The sequence below is a fragment of the Ricinus communis genome, chromosome 4, assembly GCF_019578655.1.
Source record: "Ricinus communis isolate WT05 ecotype wild-type chromosome 4, ASM1957865v1, whole genome shotgun sequence".
Taxonomy (NCBI): domain Eukaryota; kingdom Viridiplantae; phylum Streptophyta; class Magnoliopsida; order Malpighiales; family Euphorbiaceae; genus Ricinus; species Ricinus communis.
This window is the reverse complement of record NC_063259.1, coordinates 30,514,482-30,535,990: the sequence shown is the minus strand read 5'-3', so window position 1 is coordinate 30,535,990 and position 21,509 is coordinate 30,514,482. Positions and strand designations below refer to the sequence as shown.

Sequence of the window (21,509 nt, the reverse complement as noted above, 5' to 3'; positions counted from 1 at the left end):
TAGTAATAGTTAAATGCCTATTGTTTCGAAAAGAAAAACCCAATTCAAGTTTTCTAAAATTCCACATTTGAACTTTAATACTTAGAATTGAATAATTTCATTATAAATTTTTTAATTCCTCAATATCTATGTTTTTTATACATAATTTTACAATGACTGAGTTTATTAATTTTGACATAGTAAGGGCTCAATTGTTCTTGAGGTCAAACCTTAAGGGTTTTATCATAATTAACACACTTTTCTAACTTCTATCCAATCCAACCCAACCGTGATAAATTAAAATATATCTGATTGCATAAGATTCCGCCTTGATACCTCATCCAATCATCTTCAAACGAACGAAGCTAAGCACTTCTCTTGCATCACATAGATCTCCCATGCTTCTTTTAATACATAGAGAAAGATAAATTAGAAGAAATGATGATAATGATTGATACTTCCATAGCCGTTCGGTTCTCCGCCGGTGCAAATTTCTGCTCCTCCACGGCCTTGCACCGTAACACTTACTTCTTGCTGCACACTTTATATATGCATTTGAATTTTATATGATCTTTCTTCGGTTCTTAAAGAGCTTGTAAATTGTTCTTCAATAACTCAATGCATTTTTAGATTATCGTCAAACGGAGGAAGTTAACGGTGTCCACTTCACCTCTCGCCGGCTTATTCGTTCTGGCCGCTTGTCTGTACCTTGGTACGGAATTTACTTGTATGTTTTTATGAGTGTTTATTGCAGTGTAAAGAAACTGAAAGGCTTTCAAGATTAAACAATAATTGTTAAATAAAATGTGGATTACACAGGAGTAAATTTGGAAGATTAGATAGAGGTTCTTTCTTAAGAAGAAGTTTAAAGAAGACGATTCGCGCATCTTTAGAGCAGAATGATGGTAGACGGCAATACCATCCGTTCGAGGACATTGCAGAGTCAACATCAGAAAATAGTGGAGATGCGATGCTCACACCTCAAGAAATCGCTAGAACCATTGTTGAGGTATCATATTACATTTAGTAGCTCTATGCTCAAACTAATTAAAAACTGAAACCGGTTAGATGAGTTTGTATAGGTGTTCCCTGATAAATAATTTTAGTTGGATTTTGCATTGGCTAATGTTACCTGTAGTTTGTCATATTCAGGTCAACAGCAAAGCAACGCTAATGTTGACTGGTTTAATCAATGATGATATTCATGAGAATATCATCTGGCCAGACGTGCCTTATGTTACTGATGAACAAGGAAGTAAGTCGAGTTCTTGAATTTCATTATTTGTGCACTTTTTGGGTATTAATGTTCTCTGATGTGTTGCAGATATCTACTTTCAAGTGAAGAATGATGAAGACATTTTGCAAACCATTAGTTCAGAAAATAATTTTGTGGTATGTAATATCTCTTCTCATGGACTGACCCAGCCTATGCACTGGAAGCATGCTTATGAAGATACACAAGCATGCCCGGTCATGTCGATGTTAACTATAAAGACAATGTTCAGTTTTGATTGAGCATAACAGAGGGGACATCTGGCTGCCCCTTATTTTAAGAGTTTCTTAAGATTTGTTTGTCTTTACACATGATGCAGCAAGCCATTATAGGCTTTGATACTATGGAAATGATGACTGAAATGGAGTTATTAGGTCCATCAGAAATTGATTTTGGGATTGAGGGAATTGATGATGAAGATAGTGATATTGAAGATGATGAAGATGAGGATGAGGATGAGGATGATGCAGACGAAGATTATGATGACGTCTGTTTTCCCTTTTCTTTGTAATCAATTTCCTCAGGTTTAGATTCCAAATGCTCAAGATTTTAAGTACTCTGTATTTCTTTTTCTTGTTTGTAGGACTCGGTAGCTGTTCTTGAAGATGAAGATGAGGAAGATGACAATGAGACACTTGGTGACTGGGCAAAGTTGGAGACCATGCGGTCTTCTCATCCAATGTATTTTGCCAAAAAGCTTGCCCAGGTATTTCTCCATTTTAACTGTTTGATGTTATGATGGTGTGGTGTAAAAGTACTATTGTGAAGATGACTGCATTGTTTTCAGTTTCCATGATAATCTTCAAATGCAGCTGTGATTATTTTCATACCCAACTTATTAAGACTTTTCTTGTGCAACTCAGTGTTACAATGTTTGCTGTTCTTAGGTGAATTGTTCTAATTATATGTCATTCCTTTTTTGTTGCGTAGGTTGCTTCAGATGATCCTATAGATTGGATGGAGCAACCTCCAGCAGGTTTAGCCATTCAAGGTCTCATAAGACCTGCCTTCATTGAAGAACACTCCGACATCCAGAAGCATATGTCTGGCAACCTGTCACACAATTCTGATATAAATGAGACTGGAAAAAATGTCGATAGCAAACTGGAGAATGATAGTGGGATCAATGGTCATGAACATGAACCAGGTATATCTGAAGATAATTCAGTTGGGGCAGAAGAGTCACAGAAGGATAAGGCACCGAGAAATGGGACTTCATTTTACAAGCTGGAGATGATTAAAATTCAGCTGATTTCATCTCTTGGACAACAGGTATGCTGTTTTTATTTGTTTATTTGCTGATGTATTTTACCTGTGCTTAGAGGCTGCTGACTGCTCCTCAACTTTAATTTTTATTTATTTATTGAAACATGCTCTTTTAGGGTCTTTATACCCTAGTTGTGATCTAGGCTTGGTCAAATTTTTCAGTGACAATGATAGAGCTTCTGATGATATATACATTAAGCTGCTGATTTTATAATTTAGAAACCCATACCAGAGTCATCATCTGATATGAAGGGATTTATCCTGTTGTAACTCTACTACTACATGCACATCTTGATCAAGGTCATTTGCTTTTCGTTTTTTCCTGTTTGTGCTTATCTGCCGAACAGTTTACTTGAGAATGTCAAGGTGAAAACATCGAGATCTGGTGGAGAACGGAGATGTGATCTTAACATCTCTAGTTCAGATGGTGTTGCAATCTCCCCTCCTCTCTCTCCTTCTACCTCTCTCTCTCTCTCAATCATTAGGGAACATGACAGTGCAATCTGGATATGGATGGTTATTTGTGATTACTTATTTATTGCATTATGTATTATCAAAATATATACTCCTTGGACTGGTTTCTACATAATTCCTGTGTACTGCTTCTCTATAGACTGTGGTTGAAGAAGAGGATTTTAGGAAGGCTCAACCTGATGCTATTGCTCATTCGTCAGGCAAAATTTTATCTCGCCTGAAAGCTGGTGGAGAGAAAATCACACAGGCTTTGAAGTCTCTATGTTGGAGATGTAAGGGTCTTCAAGTGGAGGTAACACATATAAATTTTGGTTCCAAAATCATTTGAGGATATGCTAAATCATCATTGAAAACATTAAGTTGCTGCCACTGTTTTATCAAACTGTTTTTCCTGCTACAATTTCAAACTGGGCGGTTAACTTTTGAACGTATTAATGCCTTATGTTTCACCCTTTCTTTGTGTACAATCTTTAGGCTCTTAGATGTTGATATTCAGTTCCACTGTAAATTTATTACTTTCCCTTTAAGTATAAAAGGCTAGTTACGTTTGGCGGTTTTGTTGCTTGAAGCTGTCTATATAAGTTTTTGGAAAAATATTGTTCGCTGCATACTTTCTTTCCAAGTATTTTTTTAAGCATTCTGTTAGATATGTGAGACTCTTTGATTTCATGTTTTAGATTATCAGTTTTCTGTTACTTTATCATAGGAGGCAGCAGTTATCAGCGTAGATTCCCTTGGCTTTGATGCAAGGGTTTGTTCTGAGACAAAAATTGAAACACTGCGGTTTTCATTTAATTCACGGGTATGCCAATGTCTTCAAAGCTGTTTGTTTGTTGTTCATGTTACCATTGCTTCTTGCTTATTTTCCTCTTTCCTTTCTTTCTCCCCCCAAAGAAACAAGAATTAAAAACATGATATTTCTTTTGACTTTTGTTTTGGGTGCGCTCTACTCGCATGTCATGGGGCTGTCAGAGAAACTTAGTTATAGTTAAGACTTTAGAGCAATGACATTCACAATTTAGAAAAAAATGATTTTATCTGGTGAAAAGAACACATATCTATGTGGCTGTTTATCAAAATATATTTCTGCAGTTATAGATTAGTAGGTTAGTTCAGTCTCTTCATATGCCTTCAGTTGCACAGTTACTGGAGTTGGGGTGGGCTACTGGCAGAAGCAACCGAAATTTTTATCATCCTAAGATGGCTTCAAGTCTCCAGTCTTAAATGGCAACTGTAGCATTTTTAGTAGCATCTGATTATTAGTTGTATCGGATTTTGTGAAAACTCCTCAGCTAATGGTTTTTTCCACCGCAACCAAAATTGTATTGGCAGGCCACTTCAGAATATAGCGCTGAGAGACAGCTCAATGATTTATTATTCCCAAGGATACCCCAAAGAGCGGCCAAAAAGAAACAATCATCAAAATGAATTCAAATTTTGTCAAGTACCACATTCCAGTTTAAATATTGGATGTTTTGTAGTAAGAACCGAATTCAGCAAGTGAAAAAGAATCCTTGCAGGTTGCGATCTCTTGTATTTGTTTGATGCTAGTAATAATTATTTTAATCTATCCATTCCCATTTTTCCAAACTCCTAAGAAATGTTATTCTCTGCTGGTTTTACTGAACATTTCCTACTCTGTGTTTGCTGTTTCAGTGAAGGATTGAGCAACTTATTTAAGGTGAATTCTAATATACACAAATGTTTTATAGAGATGTATGAAAAAGAAACACCATGACAGCGAAAAAGACATGGCATAGTATTATTTGTTATCATCCATGTGTGAAGACTTTTATCTTGGAACAGCCATCTAAGAAATATACTTACGCATCAGTGTGTTCACCAATTAGACGAATGATCTCAGCATATGAGTGGAATCTCAGGACTTGCCTCATCTCTCAGTACTTACCCCTTCATGTATAGCTCATACACCAGCTGTGCTGCAAGCATATCCACAAGTGCGGAACCAACAGACTTAAACACAGTAATCTCTTCAGAATCAGTCCTTCCAGCTTCATCCCCTTTGATCAGTTCTGCCAAATATCTAATATCCTTTTTCTCAATTACTCCTCTATGAAGAGCTCCGACGATCTCTCCTGCTTCCACCAATGCTGCCTCATTATCAACAAATACCCTTCCTCTCTTTATTGCTTCATCATCACATTCCCTCATTGTCTCCTTGAAGGAACCCACCAAATCCAAATGTGCTCCTGGCTTCAGTTTCTCACCTTTCACCAAAGGTGTATCCGCATTTGTAGCACAACTCACAATATCACCCAATCCAATAATTTCCTCCAAATTATCATTGCTTTGAAAACATACTTGATCATTTTCTATGTATTCTTCCCTCAGTTTCTCAGCCAAATCAGCTGCTTTCTCCATTGTTCTGTTCCAAATTATCACTTTTTCCAAACTGGGATTTGCAGCAAGATGAGCTTTGATCAAATGGGGTGCCAAAGCGCCTGCACCAATCATCACCAAGACTTTGCTATTATCCCTAGCCAAGAATCTTGAGGCTAGCCCAGAAACACAAGATGTTCTATAAAGGGTTAATGCAGTGCCATCCATAGAGGCCAAAGTCTGCCCAGTTGTGGAGCTAAAGAGAACATAGCTTGCATGTATTCCAGGCAAATTTAGCATGGAGTTTTGAGGGAAGTGGGTTACAAGCTTTACACCTATATAAGGAAGGGAAGGAGAGGAGGACCATGACGGCATGAGAAGGAGAGAGGATGATGGCGAAACGCCATAACTTTGGCGGATTGGAGTATGAAGCGTAGGAGAGACGGTGGATAAAGAGATACGGAAGTGTTGGATTAAGGAGTGGTGTGAGAGGATGGAGTGCAAAGATTCTTTGGTGATAAAAATAGGGGATGAGGAGATGCTGTTGGCTTGGCTGGGTATGGAAGCCATTGATTTTGAGGATGTGAATGTTCTGATCTGGAAGAAGAAGAAGAAAGAAGAATCAGAGGGAAACTTGAAAAAAAAAAAACGATGATCTTTTGGGTCCTTCAGATGATATGTAGACGAAGACTTTGGACCGCGTAGAAACGAAATAGGAATGAAGGAAAATAATTTACTGGGTCCGCAGATACGGAGATGGCATCTCGGACCCGATAAGTAGACTACCTGGCACACATTCGAGCTAACTACCGCTTAATGATTCATTCCGACTAGGAAATTTTGAATTGAATAATAACAAAATTTAAAACGTTTATCTCTCGATAAAATAAATGTTCTAATAAAATGCCCCACCAGATTTGAACGAGGAGAAAATTTATTGAGATCATAACCATGTAAAATAGCGTGATAAAATCATACAAATTTTTGTACAATAAGATAAGCTAATTATTTATTCTGTTCTCCCAAAAAAAGAAAAAAGAAGAGCTAATCATGTATGCACAAATGATCGACTCGTATGTTAGAGCTCTTGCAAGCACCCAAGTAAATGTTACACATTACAGATGTCTTGCAAAAGTCTGGACCTGGGTTAACTTTATGCTGTCCAGATGATGATCACTTAATTGCAATCTCTGCAACTACCGGAATCTCCATGAACTGGGTTGGGAAGAAAAAAGAAGAAGAAGAAGAAGAAGCCCATGCAGCTGACTCCAACAAACTGGTTATTAAGGCAAGAGTTGATACTGCAGCCTCCACAGAATCAGCATCTCTCAGAAAATGCCACTTCTTTCTTCATGAGAGGAATGCTGCAGAACTAGCTCCAGTGATCAAATCCTTCATTTCTTGGCATTATCTGCATCTGCCATCAGCCACGAGAGGAACATACAATTGTATGCCAATAACCAAAATTCATTTGAAGAGCATTAGCTCCGCCTGAGATGCTGTCCTTTCCACAGCCACCCACCAGTTGTCGTCTTCTTCACCGATGTTCTCCTGCTCGCAGAAATAAAAGAAATAGAGGTCATAATAAATATCATATTTAACAAGCCGGTGCATTCAAGTTGAGCTAATGCTCTTCAATATCTGCAGGAGTTTGTGCTGTCCACCCTGTCAGGCTAACAGATGAGAAGAGCAGACTGAGAAAAGCAATTCTGTTGGCAGCTAAATCTATTATTAAGTTCTGATATAGCTATTCTCGGCATGGCAAACCAGGAAGTAACTAACCAAGGTGCTAAGCTCCATTGTTTTCTTCATATTTTCAATATCATCAGCAACTTTCGCAGCTTCCAGCCACCAAGAATCTTTAGAAGAGCTGTCTATATCATATTCCTCACTGAAAAGCATAATCCCTTCGTGATTATTGTTAGCGGACTGATAGTCAAGGGTACCATTTGCTAATCCTATATGATTTGCCACTTGTGCTGAAGCATAGGAAAATGAAGGATCCGGTATCAAATATAATGGGACTGGTCGTAAGGGAGATCGGTAACCTGGCCATCAAAAAGATCATTTTAAAATGATTGTTCGTGCACCAAATTGGTAAAATGATCAACAGACTACAGAAAAACTAACTGTCTAGCACCTTGGCAATCTGGGTCATGACATTTCTGATAATAAACTGCCCTTCTGAGGTCAACAACATATATAACTGAGCCACAAAGACAAATTGCTTCTCATGAGATTGTTTCTTCAGTGTACAATGGGGTAGAAATTCAAAGATTGGCAATTAAGTTTGATTAAAAAAGAATTCTCTAGCTATATCTTCAAAATACTAAATCAGTCAACAGCGAAAAAGTTGTTTTTTATATTTGCAGGTAAAAGACAAAAACAGTGCAGACATACCGTGATTGCTTTTATGCTGTCTGCCAATTCGTTCGCAATATCTATTTCTTGACATGCTGTAGACCATCAATTCATATTCTGAAAACCAATACCAGCTTCGGATTTTCCCTGATATGTAGATATCAGCAGCAAGGTGACACGGGAGATTATAACTCGAAAATCATTGGGTAATTTCAGATTTTCTGGCAGGATAATATAAGCAAGAACTTACAAGACATAGACAGGAAAAGATGGAAAACGAGTGATGCATTCAATTCATTCCACTTTCTTTCCTCCTGAATTAACAGGAGCCAGGAGGATAAGGAGTAAACTATTATTAAAAAATTGTGACAGAGAAAAGAAGGAACAGAATATAACGAGATATTATGATATAGAATTCAAGGGCTGCTAAAGTCAGGACCTCTTGCAAACTTTGTTAGGTTAAACTCATGTCGCTTAATATTAGAAAGAGCAATTCAGCAGGAGGCGAAATTAAAAGAAGACTGCAATGGATACTGTAGTATAAATAAATGGAATTATATGAAACAACTCACACAACAGTTTAACTAACTCAATATCTCAAATAAATAAAAAAAGACAATTGAAAGTGGTATAACCTGATAAGCTTCCAACAGTGGCAATAGATTCTACAAATTTGTCCAAAGATGGAAAAGGCGATTTCCCTGTTGTACACGTCATAGAGGCATCATTTTCTTGAGTGGTAAAGCACCTTCTAGAATAATAGTTAGCCTGCAGTGAGAAGAACTTCAAATTGTAAGCATAACAGCATGCAACAGAACAGGTGCACGCCTACTTAGACCATACCCACCGGGTCATAAAGATCTGGACTTCATGACAGCAGAGATGTATAAAATGGAAAATTACAAAAAACCTAGAAAGTATAGAAGTCGATAAGGCAGCTTAATGTTGGAACTAATGCAGGGGCCAAACACACCTCTGTATCAAAATGCAGGGTCTTCACACAATCCAAGTCCATTTTGCAGACAAGAAGCTTCTCACAATCAGCATCCATGTTGCAGATTAAGGATGCCATGAACATGTCTTCCTCGCACTGTTATTCACCAATACTAGTAACTGAATGTTCAATGCAGAGAATTATATTCTATCAAGAAACACAAATTGGCTCATTGTTGATTACTCTTGTTGGACATTCTCTTTGCTGAAATGTCAACTTAAACCTCCAGTGTTTATAAAATTTGGTATAGGCGATAATTTTCAGTCAATAAAAAGGCAAACAAGCAACCAAAAAGCAAAGAGAAAGAAACAAACGAGCCAAACTAATGAGTATTATACAAATATTTCATGTCATTGACCAACAAATCTGAGCCTCCAATAAGACTACTACTAATGAGCCACTACTAAAAAATAAGAAGAGTTTTAGGCATGAAGAACAGTTTGGACAATTGACAAAAAGATGAATGGCAGTATCATGAAACATTTAACTACCCAAGAGAATAAAGTAATAGATGCATAAATGTATAGAAAAATAGCAGATAAGAAGACTCAAGAGAGTGCTAAGCCAATTTCAGATATACTGAAGAGCCATGAAACTCGATAGCAAAATTCTTAAGCTTGAACTGCGGAACTTTAAATGTTATTCATAGGTGAGGAACATAGCATACCATGTCCTTACATTTGAAGCGCCCAGTAGGTAGCAGGACAGAATTCTTCCCTGCCTTGGATGACAAAGCTAAACGAAAGACACGATTTCTAGAGTAGACAGCAGTGTCTATAAAAGGTTGGCTTGCAGATTCAGAACTGGAACCTTTTCTTACAAAGAGCTTTTTGTATCTTCCATCTTTCTCCCTTGAACTTAAGATCCGAGAGCATATCTGATAATATGTTGTCACAAATTGACAATAATATATATTTATATAAAAGATGGGGAGAAAGAGAAATTCTAACGACAAGGCACATTCCTCACATGAATAAATATAGAAATAATACATGTTCCATACTCCATTACTTCAAAAGTGAGAAATATGCATATGCACTAAACTATTAATATGCCTATTTTTTGGAGGATACCTCTGAAACAAATGCACCTGCATGTGAGTTATCCTTAAAAGCAGTCTTTGGTATGCGGAGGATCAAGTGACGCGAGAACTTTTCTGCATATGTACAAGTAGAAGCGAGAACTAGTCTGAAAACCAAGGTAGTCTAGTGAATCAAATGCATAGTATAATATGTCACATGCAATAGTTTCCAGAAACAAAAACACTTACAGAAAGGCAAAGTTCCAGGGAAAATCTTTATACTGCTTTCTCTAGCAGTTTTACCTAGAATTAAGGCCTGGCTGGTATTAAACATTAGCTCAGCTAGGCCCAAGCTAATTATTCCCTGAGCTAAAGTTCATCCTAATCCACAGATGCCCCAATGTTACTCTTCCAAGGAGAAAAAATGGCACCTGCATGCCTGGTCAGAAAGTTTTCTGCCAATTTTTCTGGACCAACATATATAGAATTCTCTAATGTTCGACAGACTTTTGAAAAAGAAAATAACAAAATGCAAAAAATACAAGAAAATAACGGAATAAGAGATTCAAATATTTATGCCCAACTAAAATAATATATAAAATTAAGTCATTCATAGCTAACTCTGGTGACTAAATCTTGAGTTATCTAATATATGATGACATATCTTGAAAGAAAGGACGGCATTCAGATGTTATGTTTCTCTAGAACAACATACCTGCAGTGGAGGAATCAAGCTCCACTATCCACTCACAGTTTCCTTCAATAGAATACTTTTCCAGTAATGCTTCTAAAATGAGAGATATCAAGAGATCAACCATTTCATCTCCATTATTTTCTGCATTTTCTCTTTTATTGAACTCTAAATCAAAATACAGATGACATGGGAAATCCTGAAAGAAAAACACATCATGCAATTAAGAAAAGAGAAACACTAATAGTACTCAAAATAACTCCAGTAGTCATGTTTTATAAAGCAACTAGAAAAGAGGCACTACAGGTAAGCATGGAGCAGACAGAAAAAGTGAGTTATAAACACAGACTTATAAAACTTTTTTATTTAAAGCCACCCCAGATTTAAGACAATCAGAGTTTGCAGTTGTGTTGGTGCATGTTTAATTTATGAAAAAAGGTCGTCACCTCCTGAATTACTTCATAGTGGTGGCGAAACTTGGAATCCATGTTTTTGTATCTGAACATCAAAAGATGGCCATGAGCAAACTCTTCAATCAAGAAAGCAGTTCAGTGAATTTGGTAGTCATGAAAAAAATTATCAAACAAAGAAACCTTCTCCAGAACTCCCCGTATGAAGAAACAAGGAACCTTCTTTGTCCATTATGGTGATCTTGATAACTAAAAACATGCACATTCATATGCTCCTTTGCAAAGTTCAATGCTTCATTCTGCCTTGGAAATGTAGCCCATACTTCCTTCCTACGAAAACCAGCAACTAGAGTCAATTAACATAGATGATGTAATAGAAGATGAGATAAAACCCAAAGCTGCCTCACACAGAAGTGAAGTAGGAGCCTCGGGACAAGTACCTCAAGTTTGATTCTTGGTGCTCTGCAAGATCAATACGTATTTCACGTAGCAGCCGCAACAAACTGATTGGCCTTTTAGGAGGTACACCATGTGGGGATCCATAAAACACAATGGGAGAAATTCGTTTCCGGCGGCTAAAGTTGTTCGCTTTAACTGTTGCTGAACCAACCTGGAGAGATGATGACACAAGAATTTTTTTTTTAAATTAAAATTAAACGATTAAACTCCGCAGAAAGATGAACACAAGCAACAGCAACAATACCAACCTAAATTAAAGTCAAAGAGGACAATTAGAAAATAACAAGAGATACATGGGGCTAATCTTCTTTAACTAGTTAAAAGCGAAAGCAAAAGTACAAACATTGTCAGCAGAGAGGTGTGGATCAATCGCATTTTTTTTCTTTGGTTGCGTGGCAGATCCTGGTGATGGAGAAGCAGAAGTTGATGATACCTCATTCCCTTGATTCAATTTGCTCTTGTTCCTTTTCCTTTCTCTCACAGCAGATTCTACAAACAAGTTGCTGACATTAATAAATTGAAAACATATGAATCAGTGAGAAATGAAACAACTTACGAGGAGGAGAAATGCCGCACTTGAAGCATTCAAACAGTCGATCGACGTCGTCCATCGTGCTCGATGACAATTTTTTTTCCCTCTATCCTATTCCCCAAATTGCCCTCTCCCTCTCTTTTTTCCCTCTTTTCGTCTTTTGGCATAACGAATAAGAAGCGGGAACTTAAATTCACAGATGTATAGTGGTGGGCCTATGAATTGGGCATTTGGACTCCTCTCGAATTTTTCTTTTCCATTGTGATACCTTTGAACTATCATTTTTTTATTTCCATAATAAAATTCTTTAGATTGTAACTCTGAACATAGGATGATAATTTTAGAAGATTTGAGTGAATCGGACGGTTTCAAACCAAACTACGGGAATGATTTTGAGTGGTTAACTGAAAATTTTCTTGGGGTTCTCAAAGTGGACCCTTTCATTCCAAATGCCGTACATATGATCTGTGCAAAGGGCTCAGTTCCATTCTACCTGCATTGATATCTATGCTGGTAGCCTGAAAAGGAAATTTGCTGACCCTGATTCGTTAGGCGTTATTGTCTTACTTTTATCAATTTCATGGGGTAGATGAGGCCAATGTTCATGCAAGCAATTGAATGCTGATGATAGCAGCAGTCAGGCCCAGCCATGGAGAAGAAAAACTTGAATCAGTTTTTCATGCCAGGACACCATATACTGTCAGGAAACTGGCAGGAACCTGGTAAGTTGTTCAGTTGTGATAGGCACATGCATCTAATTTCGTATATAATTTGAAACCCTTCAACAATATTATTGTTAAGTATAGTGCTTTGTCTTGGCTTTGTTGTTATTTAGGTTGATTATATATAAATGACGCAAGCTCTAATTAAGCATTACATATGAGGTTGCTATTGCGATCAGAAATTGAGAAACTTGTGGGGGAGGCGGTGTCTCGTCCCTGCTTTTGAACGTATGCTTTTACCTTTAGCAAGTGTATAGTACTGTCCACTCAAATTTTTCTATTCTATCTGACATAGAGCTTTTAGTCTTTTTCTTCCAATAAACTTGGATATTCCAGGTTCCAATTCTAGTTCCACACTTTATTTGTTCCATCTTAATTCATTCAGGAATCTGACAGCAGCTACTTGGCAGTTTGGTCTTGGAATCTAGACCAATGAATAGTAGGATCCTTTCTAGTCGTCTTAATTCACAATCTGTTTACTGCAGCACTGTCAATGCATATAACCTATATCTATTATAAAGGCAACCTATTCCACTTCTAATTGCCAATAATCAGTGCATTCAACTACAAAATGAAAGATGATAGTGTGCCATGTTGCCAGCCTGCATTTTGGGCGTATCTTGTCCTATGTTTCATTCTTCTGTCACTTGCAGGTATCACATCAGGCCTTGCTCTAGGCCTCTTGTCTTTGAGCCAAGTTGATCTTGAAGTCCTTATCAAGGCCGGTAAACCTCAAGACCGAAAAAATGCAGGTTGGTGTTTCGGTTCTAATTTGGAAGCTATTTGGATTCATCAAATGCTCTCATTTTATATGTTCTATATTCTGATTATAATTGAATTGCAGCAAAGATTCTGCCAATTGTAAGGAACGAGCATTTACTACTGTGTACACTCCTCATAGTCAAATCACTAGCAATGGAGGTTTGTACATGGATGGCATAGATTCTAAAGTTCACGACTCTTGCTTAAATTATTTATGAAAACTATGTTATTTAAGGCACTGCCGATTTTCCTGGACACAATTCTTCCAGCTTGGGCTGCCATTATCATGTCAGTCACTCTTGTACTTGCATTTACAGAGGTAAAGATTATGTTATGAATGTACAAGTCTTTCTATGGCCTAACAAGAGCTTGCTGGCATTAAATGCATGTTAATCTTCTTTGCCTTAGATCATCCCTCAAGCTGTGTGTTCTCGGCATGGACTAAGTCTTGGTGCTAATTTATCTCCCTTGGTTCGACTTCTTCTGCTGTCCTTGTATCCTTTAGCATACCCAATTAGCAAAGTACGTAAAAGGAGTAACAAGCTAGTACTTAAAGAAGACAATTGAACCACCAAGCCTTTTTGCTCAGCTCAAAACTGATTTTCTTTTTTGGTGGCAGCTCCTAGATTGGCTGCTAGGAAAAGGGCATTCTGCACTCTTAAGACGGGCAGAGCTGAAGACATTAGTGGATTTACATGCCAATGAGGTAACTTTCCTATACTGAACATCATTTCGTTTACTGTATTAGTATTTCTAGTTTTATAGTTTTGATTCGAGAGCGTGCACTTTTAGGCAGGGAAAGGTGGAGATTTGTCACATCATGAGACTACTATTATTTCTGGTGCCTTGGATTTGACACAGAAGACTGCTAAAGATGCTATGACGCCAATATCTGAAACCTTTTGTTTAGATATTAATTCCAAGCTAGATATGTATATCTTCTGCTTTTATATTGATTTATGGAGTTGTCCGGCTTTTATCTCATGCATGTTGCAATAGTGATTTATCTTTATCCTTAGGCACACAATGGGATTATTAATGAGCAAAGGACACAGTCGTATACCCATCTATTCCGGGAGTCCAGAAAATGTTATCGGCATCATTCTGGTAAGAAATCCTAGAATTTGCAGGTATACATTAATTCTGACAAGGATCTAAATGTCTGGGCTAGAGCACTTGACGGTCTTCTGCTGTAAGGATCTAAATGTTTGAGCTAGAGCAGTTGATAGTCTTCTGCGGTTTTAACTTGTGCAAAAATCACCGTATATATATGAACAAATCTTGTTCGTTCATTGCTTTTAAGAATTTGAATACTATTTAGTGGAAATTGTTGAATTTGAATAACATTTTAGTAAGGTTTTAAACTTTGTCATTTACAAGGAAAATGATGCTCAAATGATAACATGATACATATATTAGTGAGATTATAACTTTTTCTTTTTCTTTGAATCTCAACCGCAGTACAATTTCTTTTTGAAATTAGGTAAAAAATTTGATCTTCTGCCGTCCTGAAGATGAAACCCCAGTCAAACATATGAATATCAGAAGAATCCCGAGGTACTGTATCTCTTAATAACATTTGATAGCTTTCAGATTCAACTTATAGTGATTTTGAACAGGAAGTTTAACAATTCAAAAGTCAATTATTCCTTGGTCATTTCATTTTGTCTACTAGGTTTATGATCTTTTGCATAGATGATATTTCCCGATGCTCCATAGTCTATATATATTATTTGCATTTTGCAACAGGGTCTATGAAGATTGGCCACTGTATAATATACTGACTCAGTTCCAGAAGGGTCACAGCCACATGGCTATTGTTGTAAAGAGCAAGGAGGATGTGAAAATCACTGTTGACAATAAAGTAGGCCAGCCTACTACTATCTTGCATATTGACACGAATTCAAATTCAGTACCAATACAAGCAGACAGGAAGGATAAACATTATAACGGTTCAAGCTTCAGGCCTTTTTCCAATTATTTAATACGCCTTATTTTGTTTGCCATTTTCTAGTCAGGAAATGCTGTCAGTCATTGACTTTTAACTGTATGGGGTGAACTTTCACAGGAATTAGTTCTCCATGTGATCAGAATGCAAGTATTAGTATATCCACAAATACTTCCCCTCCGAGTTCAAACAACACAGAATTCCATAGTCCATCATTTAAGAGTGTAATTGAACAGGATCAAGATTTGCATCAACATGGTAAAAACTGGGAGCAAGGAATTGGAGATATTTCATATGAAGATCTAGAAACTGTTCCAGGTAACTTGGACGAAGAAATTATTGGTATTATAACAATGGAAGATGTCATGGAGGAACTGCTTCAGGTTTATATTACTATTACATGTCCTGTGGTAGCATAACTTTCTCAGTTTTCAATATATTACTCAAAATTTAAGAAGCTAATATTTCTTTTTTACTGTTCTGGAGGGAGAGATACTGGATGAAACTGATGAATATGTAGCTGTCCATAACAAGTGAGTAGTGGGTGTTATTTTTTCCCTAATTTGTACTCACTCTATATTCCAGGTCATTAAAAATTGAGTATCTCTCTCATTTTGCAGAATTAGAATCAACCTGCTATCTTCAAGAACATCAGCTGGATCTACTGGAAGAATTTCTGTTTCTGCTAATCTTCATCCGATAACTGAGCGATCACCACTTTCTACATACACTCCCATACTCCGTTCACCCATACCTCCATATGTTCAGTCACCACTTGAAAGACCAACTTTATATGCTTCTCCTGAAAATTCTGCAATACTTTAATTGTTCAGCTGGGTTTGCTGGAATCATGAGAACTAATTAAGACAGTCTAGTGATAGAGGGAGCAGTTGGAGAATAATTGAGTAATCACTAGTTAATTGCTGACGTAATATGTTAAATCCTCTTACAGAATTGAAATTTGGAGTAAGATAGCAGAATGTTCATGTAATTTGAAATTGGTGGTCGAATAGCCTGATCTATTAGTGCTTTTTTCCTTTTTCTGAGGTATAGCATTTGGAGAATATTCCCTTAGCTTGATGCTGTTCTGCGAGGCATGTTGATCTTCAATTTTCTTGTATTTTTGCACTTCCAGTTTTTTCACCCTGACTTTTGATTCAACCAACAACTGCAAATTTTGGTGATTGTGGAAGTAATTTACTCTAGAATAATGCACCAATATTTGAGTAGGTGTTCCTCTACAATAAAGGAGGAATGGCGAAGCATCACTTTGAAGAATTTAATTATTTTAAAAGCATAATGTGCTGCAATCGAAATTAATATTCTAACCAGTATTTGACAATTAGCGATGGATCGTCGATTTGCGACAATGTCCCTTTCCGTCCTTAAATGTCCTCTCAGTCATCGATTTTCTCGGGACGAACATACTTATTTTGCAGATTTCAGGAATCAATTCGTATAGGGACAAAGGTAGTTGCTAAATAGTTTAACCTGTGCGACAAACAAATTTCGTCTATTAATACAGTCGAGATTGGGGGTTGTTCCGGTATTACTTATTGCGGTCGTTTAATTGGTCTATTATCCAAATTGAAGTTTTTTAATTTTACGAGCTGAAATGACCAAAAAAAGTAATAATTTTAAGACCTGAAAAAATATAGTTCCCAAAACCTAATTTTGTGTAGTCTTTTTAATTATATTTCTTATGAATGCTATCGAACCCTACCAAATTAATTAAGTTTGGTTTCTATCTCCCAACAGAGAGAGTCCTGCTAATTAAGTCGTATGCAATCATCATTTTCACCCACCCTTTTCTTATAAATTCTTTAGTCCTCTGCTATGAAAATTTATTAACCTTTTGCAGCGTTTAAGTAGCACTTTGAGACTATTTTTTTAACTTTTCATTGAGCCTTAATACCTAGTAGGCATGTTTCGGTGTCCTGAGAGGTCGGTTTGGTTATTGTTCCCTCCACTTTGCATTTACATTTATATTACACAATCTAAATTGCTTCCCTTCCCATCAAGAAAGGGCAGTTTTCGTTTCTTTAACCCTACAAATAAAACATTTTGTTCTGATTAGACCTACTGCTATATGCCACTTCACACGGTGCAAAGTCCAGTCAGAAAACACCAATTAGATGCACGATTCTTATGTGTACACTTTCACCTGCTGCATTTTTTAATGTACACGTAACATCATCAGCAAATTTAGATATAGATTTTATAGAAACGTACATCATCAACTGCAATGAACTTGCCTAAGCCTTGCAGATTTCAAAAATAGGCATCAACTGATAAAACTGCCATCTGGGCCAACCGCACATGCTCCTTCGAAATTCCTTGTAGACTGAAAGAATATGATGCCTAACTTTTCTTCCACAATTTGGGGTTTCGATTGAATGTTGGCTCCATCATCAGGTTCAATCTATGAACATTGATAGTTTTGTTATGTACTGACCAGAAAACTTTGACAACTCATATTCTGATATTACTGCTTTGCTTATTTTAAGCACCACCTGTTGTTAATCGAATGTGTAAATATAGAGTAATAGACTCCTCTCGTCTTCCTCCGAACATGTTCCAGAGACTACGTACCTGCTTTTAAGTACCTGCTACCTCCAAATCATGGTCCATAGTGTAGTAAGGAACGTTTTGGCTTGATTCAATTTTGTATTGTGGCAGTTGGTCTTTGGATTTTTCTTTATTTTTTATCTTAATATTTAGGCCAGTTTGTCACATATTAACTTTCGTATGATTCAGTATTTCTCTAATCCAGTTAGAAGAACACTAATTATAAATGACATACTTAAGAACGCGGCTATCACACGGTTTGAGCTCAGGAATTTTGTATGACGCTTGGGTCGGTGTCATTATCTCCCTTTCTAATTCTATCTATTCCACTTTAAGAACCCACTCAATCTTTATGACTCATAAGTGCATTTTTATATATGTCCAGAAATTCTTATAGTAGACTATATAAACTATTTCCACTTATAGAACCCACTCATTCTTTTTTCACTTCTCTAATTCAAGAATTTGCATTCTGTTGATTTAATACAATGGCTGCAAATGATGTGCCATGTTGTGAACCCATGTTCTGGACATATCTAATCATATGTATAGCACTAGTGTGTTTTGCTGGCCTCATGTCTGGCCTTACGCTAGGACTCATGTCTCTCAGCCTAGTTGATCTTGAAGTTCTCATCAAGGCTGGTCAGCCACAAGAACGCAAGCATGCAGGTTATGTTATAGCTTTCATGGTTTACTATTTTCCAAAACGTGACAGCCACTGATTCTTAGGCTTTTTTAATTGCAGAAAAGATTCTACCAATTGTTAAGAATCAGCATTTACTCTTGTGCACCCTCCTCATAGGCAATGCCCTGGCGATGGAGGTATTCTTGCTTGTATAAATCTTTCAAACTTCCACGTGAATTAAGTTGACCAATATTCTGAGTTGTTCTTTTGGAATATATATATATATATATATATAGGCCCTGCCTATCTTCGTCGATGCGCTTCTTCCAGCTTGGGGTGCTATACTAATATCAGTTACCCTCATACTTGCCTTTGGAGAAGTAATATCTTATATCTGCAATCTGTTGCATAGTATGTTGATAGCTTATTTAACTATAGCATAATATAGAACTGTTTCTTTTTGTAGATCATCCCTCAAGCTGTTTGTTCTCGGTATGGACTGAGTGTTGGTGCAAAAATGTCTGTTGTTGTTCGGTTGATTGTAGTAGTCCTTTTCCCATTAGCTTATCCAATCAGTAAGGTAAGCGCATGAGTTTCTTCTAGGAAATATTCAGATGCATGTGATTTATGGTGAAAATTAGCTACTGTTTGCTTCTTCTTCTTCTTGATGCAATGACATGAACAAAATACGTCTTTGACAGTTGTTGGATTGGATCCTTGGAAAAAAGCATTCTGCACTGTTACGACGAGCAGAACTGAAGACCTTGGTTGACATGCTCGGAAGTGAGGTAATACTCGTTAATTTAACCTTATTCTTACCTTTGAATGCGAAAGTTACCTCACAATTCGACCTCCAAAACAAATATGATTCTTATATAAACTAATGCTGAAATATTCTTGTCTAACTGAATATTAGGCAGGGAAAGGTGGAGAGCTGACACATGATGAAACCACCATTATTACTGGAGCTTTGGACATGACCCAGAAGACAGCTAAAGATGCTATGACACCCTTATCTAAAGTTTTTTCACTTGATATAAACTCTAAACTTGATGAGTATGCCCCTTCAATATATATATATCAGAATTTCCATTAGTATTTTTCTCCTTTGATCAGATACAGTTATTTATTCTTTTTTAATCCTTAGGGAAACACTGGGGCTGATAATAAACAAAGGGCACAGTCGCATACCCATTTATTCAGGAAATCTAGAAAATATTATCGGCTTGATTTTGGTAAGATCGCTAGAAATTGGGAATTGTAACTGATTTTGGTAGCAAAATCAAATGTCTTCTGCTATGAGTTGTTCCATACTTTATACGCTGATTTTTCTTCTATATATTCTCCATGGCTTTATATAATAAGGTACTAATGCTCGACAGTTTGACAGGTGAAAAATTTAATTAAATTCCGTCCAGAAGATGAAACCCCTATAAGAGAGATAACCATCAGGAAAATTCCAAGGTTTAAAACGTATCCTAGTTTCTATTTGGTTCCAGAACCTTTGGCTTTGAAGATGAACAGCATGTTAAATCTGATGTAGAAACTAAAGCTGGACTAATCATAACTAATATTTATATGTGCCTCTCTGTTATAGGGTGCAAGACCATTTGCCTCTTTATGATATAATGAATCAATTCCAAATCGGTCACAGCCACATGGCTGTTGTTGTCAAGTGTAAGCATGATGTTGATGGGACAGCAGAAGTAACAAAATCTACTCCTAGCATGTTCAAGACAAATAGGAATCGCAATCCAAAGCAAAGAAAAGAAGACGTGAAAGGTAGGATGACCTGAAATGGATATATACCTACAATTTAAACCATCTCTTTATAAAGAACTAATTAATTAGTGTACTCAGGGAATGGTCATCAACCTGGTCGGAACGAACATTTTAACATCTGTATACACAAACCATCTGTATCCGAATATGAAAATCCGAGACCAAGTAATGTCACGGATTTAGCGGATTGTTTGCACCCAAAATTGCAAAGAAGTGAATGCGAAAATCAAAGTCTCTCAAATGAAGATGAGTGTGCAGCTTTTGATGAAGAGGTCATTGGTATCATAACACTTGAAGATGTTATGGAGGAACTACTTCAGGTGATAAATAGTCAAGCTATTTCATTGCATGATAGTAAAATTAACAGCTTAATATATAATTGCTGGTTAACATGATCAATGTCCAGCTGCTTGATCAATGATATGCTAGTTTTACAATTCTTGTAGGAAGAAATCCTGGATGAGACTGATGAATATATTGAAGCTCATACGACGTAAGGACTATATGTTCAGCTAAAGTTTCTTTTCTTTTTCTTTTAATTTGGTTCTGTCACATATTAAATTCAAATATTGATTAACCATTCTTTGTTCTCTTTCTTCGAAGAATTACAATCAATATGCTACCATCGCGAAGATCCCCATTGATAAAGTCACCTTTAGCAGCAGCAGCAGCTTCACAAATTCAGTGGCGAACTCCTTTAGCTTCTCCAGTTTCATCCTATCATCAGAGTCCTCTATCTTCTTGTAATCTTACTCCATTACTGCATTCTCCAATTCCAGCTTATGTCCGTTCTCCATTAGCTAGACCAACTCTCTCAGCTTCCCCTGAAAAATCTGTTCCAAATTCTCCACCTGGCACCGCCAACTACTCACCATCCTCCCGTCAGGTATAAATGAACTGTTACAGCATCATTTAAACTAGTATTAATCTAGTGGCGTGCCTTGACCCAATTAATCAATGTCAATGTTAATGATTTACTTGGCAGGTTTCTCGAAAATCATACGACAAGCTGAGAGCCTGAGGACCATAATGATTATGTACTTTTTAACTTCGAATTGTTGAAAAATGATTAACGAAGTTTTTCCTACCACTGGCCAACACAACGGGCTAAAACTTGTTTTCATTTCAAGACACAAAGGTTTCAATGTTAAAATATTATTTATTTGGATATAATCTTAGTTCTAATTTTATAGATTCGTTTGTTGCTTTTTGCCTTTAATATATTAAGAATTCCAAATCAATTATTAATCTCCCAAAAATGGATTGTCAAAAAAAAAAAAAAAAGGGTTGAAGACAAAGACG

The 21,509-nt window shown here is 36.8% G+C and overlaps 5 protein-coding genes across 8 annotated transcripts; 3 read left to right on the top strand and 2 right to left on the bottom strand.

The window, feature by feature from the left end:
* Window positions 1-300: 300 nt before the first annotated feature.
* Window positions 301-4,582, top strand: LOC8277086 (uncharacterized protein At3g49140). The gene is made up of 11 exons (XM_048372706.1): window positions 301-496; window positions 610-691; window positions 799-988; window positions 1,132-1,234; window positions 1,304-1,371; window positions 1,572-1,739; window positions 1,836-1,958; window positions 2,183-2,524; window positions 3,132-3,284; window positions 3,699-3,794; window positions 4,325-4,582. The coding sequence occupies exons 1-11, from the start codon at window positions 418-420 to the stop codon at window positions 4,418-4,420; spliced, it is 1,500 nt and encodes a 499-aa protein (XP_048228663.1). The 5' UTR covers window positions 301-417; the 3' UTR covers window positions 4,421-4,582.
* A 129-nt stretch (window positions 4,583-4,711) lies between these two features.
* Window positions 4,712-6,051, bottom strand: LOC8277087 (protein SAR DEFICIENT 4). The gene has a single exon (XM_002513594.4). The coding sequence runs from the start codon at window positions 5,900-5,902 to the stop codon at window positions 4,898-4,900; it is 1,005 nt and encodes a 334-aa protein (XP_002513640.2). The 5' UTR covers window positions 5,903-6,051; the 3' UTR covers window positions 4,712-4,897.
* Window positions 6,052-6,246: 195 nt separating this feature from the next.
* Window positions 6,247-12,461, bottom strand: LOC8277088 (DNA-directed primase/polymerase protein). Its single transcript, XM_015715748.3, has 14 exons — window positions 11,825-12,461; window positions 11,612-11,757; window positions 11,250-11,419; window positions 10,993-11,139; window positions 10,846-10,897; window positions 10,424-10,598; window positions 9,761-9,843; window positions 9,355-9,564; window positions 8,667-8,783; window positions 8,329-8,461; window positions 7,733-7,840; window positions 7,473-7,538; window positions 7,115-7,380; window positions 6,247-6,883 (listed from the first exon to the last, which is right to left on the bottom strand). Exons 1-14 carry the CDS (start codon window positions 11,877-11,879, stop codon window positions 6,800-6,802), a joined length of 1,812 nt encoding a protein of 603 aa, XP_015571234.1. The 5' UTR covers window positions 11,880-12,461; the 3' UTR covers window positions 6,247-6,799.
* A 115-nt stretch (window positions 12,462-12,576) lies between these two features.
* LOC8277089 (DUF21 domain-containing protein At2g14520) lies at window positions 12,577-16,342 on the top strand. Of its 2 annotated transcripts, none has more exons than XM_048372707.1 (12): window positions 12,577-12,750; window positions 13,176-13,274; window positions 13,367-13,603; window positions 13,693-13,806; window positions 13,904-13,990; window positions 14,077-14,216; window positions 14,304-14,391; window positions 14,768-14,841; window positions 15,034-15,236; window positions 15,353-15,615; window positions 15,719-15,765; window positions 15,853-16,342. In XM_048372707.1, the coding sequence occupies exons 3-12, from the start codon at window positions 13,499-13,501 to the stop codon at window positions 16,055-16,057; spliced, it is 1,326 nt and encodes a 441-aa protein (XP_048228664.1). In that variant the 5' UTR covers window positions 12,577-12,750; window positions 13,176-13,274; window positions 13,367-13,498; the 3' UTR covers window positions 16,058-16,342. The 2 variants fall into 2 exon arrangements, with proteins under 2 accessions (XP_048228664.1, XP_015571235.3); XM_015715749.3 differs by lacking the exon at window positions 12,577-12,750 and having other exon boundaries at window positions 12,782-13,274; window positions 13,367-13,443; window positions 13,520-13,603.
* Window positions 16,343-17,628: 1,286 nt separating this feature from the next.
* On the top strand, window positions 17,629-21,399 carry LOC8277090 (DUF21 domain-containing protein At5g52790). 3 transcript variants are annotated; one of them, XM_048373434.1, is made up of 14 exons: window positions 17,629-17,647; window positions 18,411-18,469; window positions 18,546-18,622; window positions 18,722-18,805; window positions 18,892-19,005; window positions 19,127-19,213; window positions 19,342-19,481; window positions 19,573-19,660; window positions 19,816-19,889; window positions 20,023-20,207; window positions 20,286-20,527; window positions 20,654-20,700; window positions 20,811-21,093; window positions 21,193-21,399. In XM_048373434.1, exons 3-14 carry the CDS (start codon window positions 18,617-18,619, stop codon window positions 21,226-21,228), a joined length of 1,386 nt encoding a protein of 461 aa, XP_048229391.1. In that variant the 5' UTR covers window positions 17,629-17,647; window positions 18,411-18,469; window positions 18,546-18,616; the 3' UTR covers window positions 21,229-21,399. The 3 variants fall into 3 exon arrangements, with proteins under 3 accessions (XP_048229391.1, XP_015571087.1, XP_015571088.1); XM_015715601.3 differs by lacking the exon at window positions 17,629-17,647 and having other exon boundaries at window positions 17,966-18,469; XM_015715602.3 differs by lacking the exons at window positions 17,629-17,647; window positions 18,722-18,805 and having other exon boundaries at window positions 17,969-18,469.
* The last annotated feature ends 110 nt before the right edge of the window (window positions 21,400-21,509 follow it).

Bases quoted from the DNA above. Each gene is read 5' to 3' on its own strand.
- LOC8277086 (XM_048372706.1), top strand. From the start codon at position 418: ATGATGATAATGATTGATACTTCCATAGCCGTTCGGTTCTCCGCCGGT. The intron at 497-609 runs GTAACACTTACT...ATGCATTTTTAG, and splicing joins CTCCTCCACGGCCTTGCACC to ATTATCGTCAAACGGAGGAA. The intron at 989-1,131 runs GTATCATATTAC...TGTCATATTCAG, and splicing joins TCGCTAGAACCATTGTTGAG to GTCAACAGCAAAGCAACGCT.
- LOC8277087 (XM_002513594.4), bottom strand. From the start codon at position 5,902: ATGGCTTCCATACCCAGCCAAGCCAACAGCATCTCCTCATCCCCTATT.
- LOC8277088 (XM_015715748.3), bottom strand. From the start codon at position 11,879: ATGGACGACGTCGATCGACTGTTTGAATGCTTCAAGTGCGGCATTTCT. The intron at 8,784-9,354 runs GTATGCTATGTT...GGTGAATAACAG, and splicing joins GCTTCAAATGTAAGGACATG to TGCGAGGAAGACATGTTCAT. The intron at 7,841-8,328 runs GTTATACCACTT...TCTACATATCAG, and splicing joins CACTGTTGGAAGCTTATCAG to GGAAAATCCGAAGCTGGTAT.
- LOC8277089 (XM_015715749.3), top strand. From the start codon at position 13,094: ATGAAAGATGATAGTGTGCCATGTTGCCAGCCTGCATTTTGGGCGTAT. The intron at 13,275-13,366 runs GTTGGTGTTTCG...ATTGAATTGCAG, and splicing joins TCAAGACCGAAAAAATGCAG to CAAAGATTCTGCCAATTGTA. The intron at 15,616-15,718 runs GTTTATATTACT...ACTGTTCTGGAG, and splicing joins TCATGGAGGAACTGCTTCAG to GGAGAGATACTGGATGAAAC.
- LOC8277090 (XM_015715601.3), top strand. From the start codon at position 18,289: ATGGCTGCAAATGATGTGCCATGTTGTGAACCCATGTTCTGGACATAT. The intron at 19,214-19,341 runs GTAATACTCGTT...ACTGAATATTAG, and splicing joins TTGACATGCTCGGAAGTGAG to GCAGGGAAAGGTGGAGAGCT. The intron at 20,528-20,653 runs GTGATAAATAGT...CAATTCTTGTAG, and splicing joins TTATGGAGGAACTACTTCAG to GAAGAAATCCTGGATGAGAC.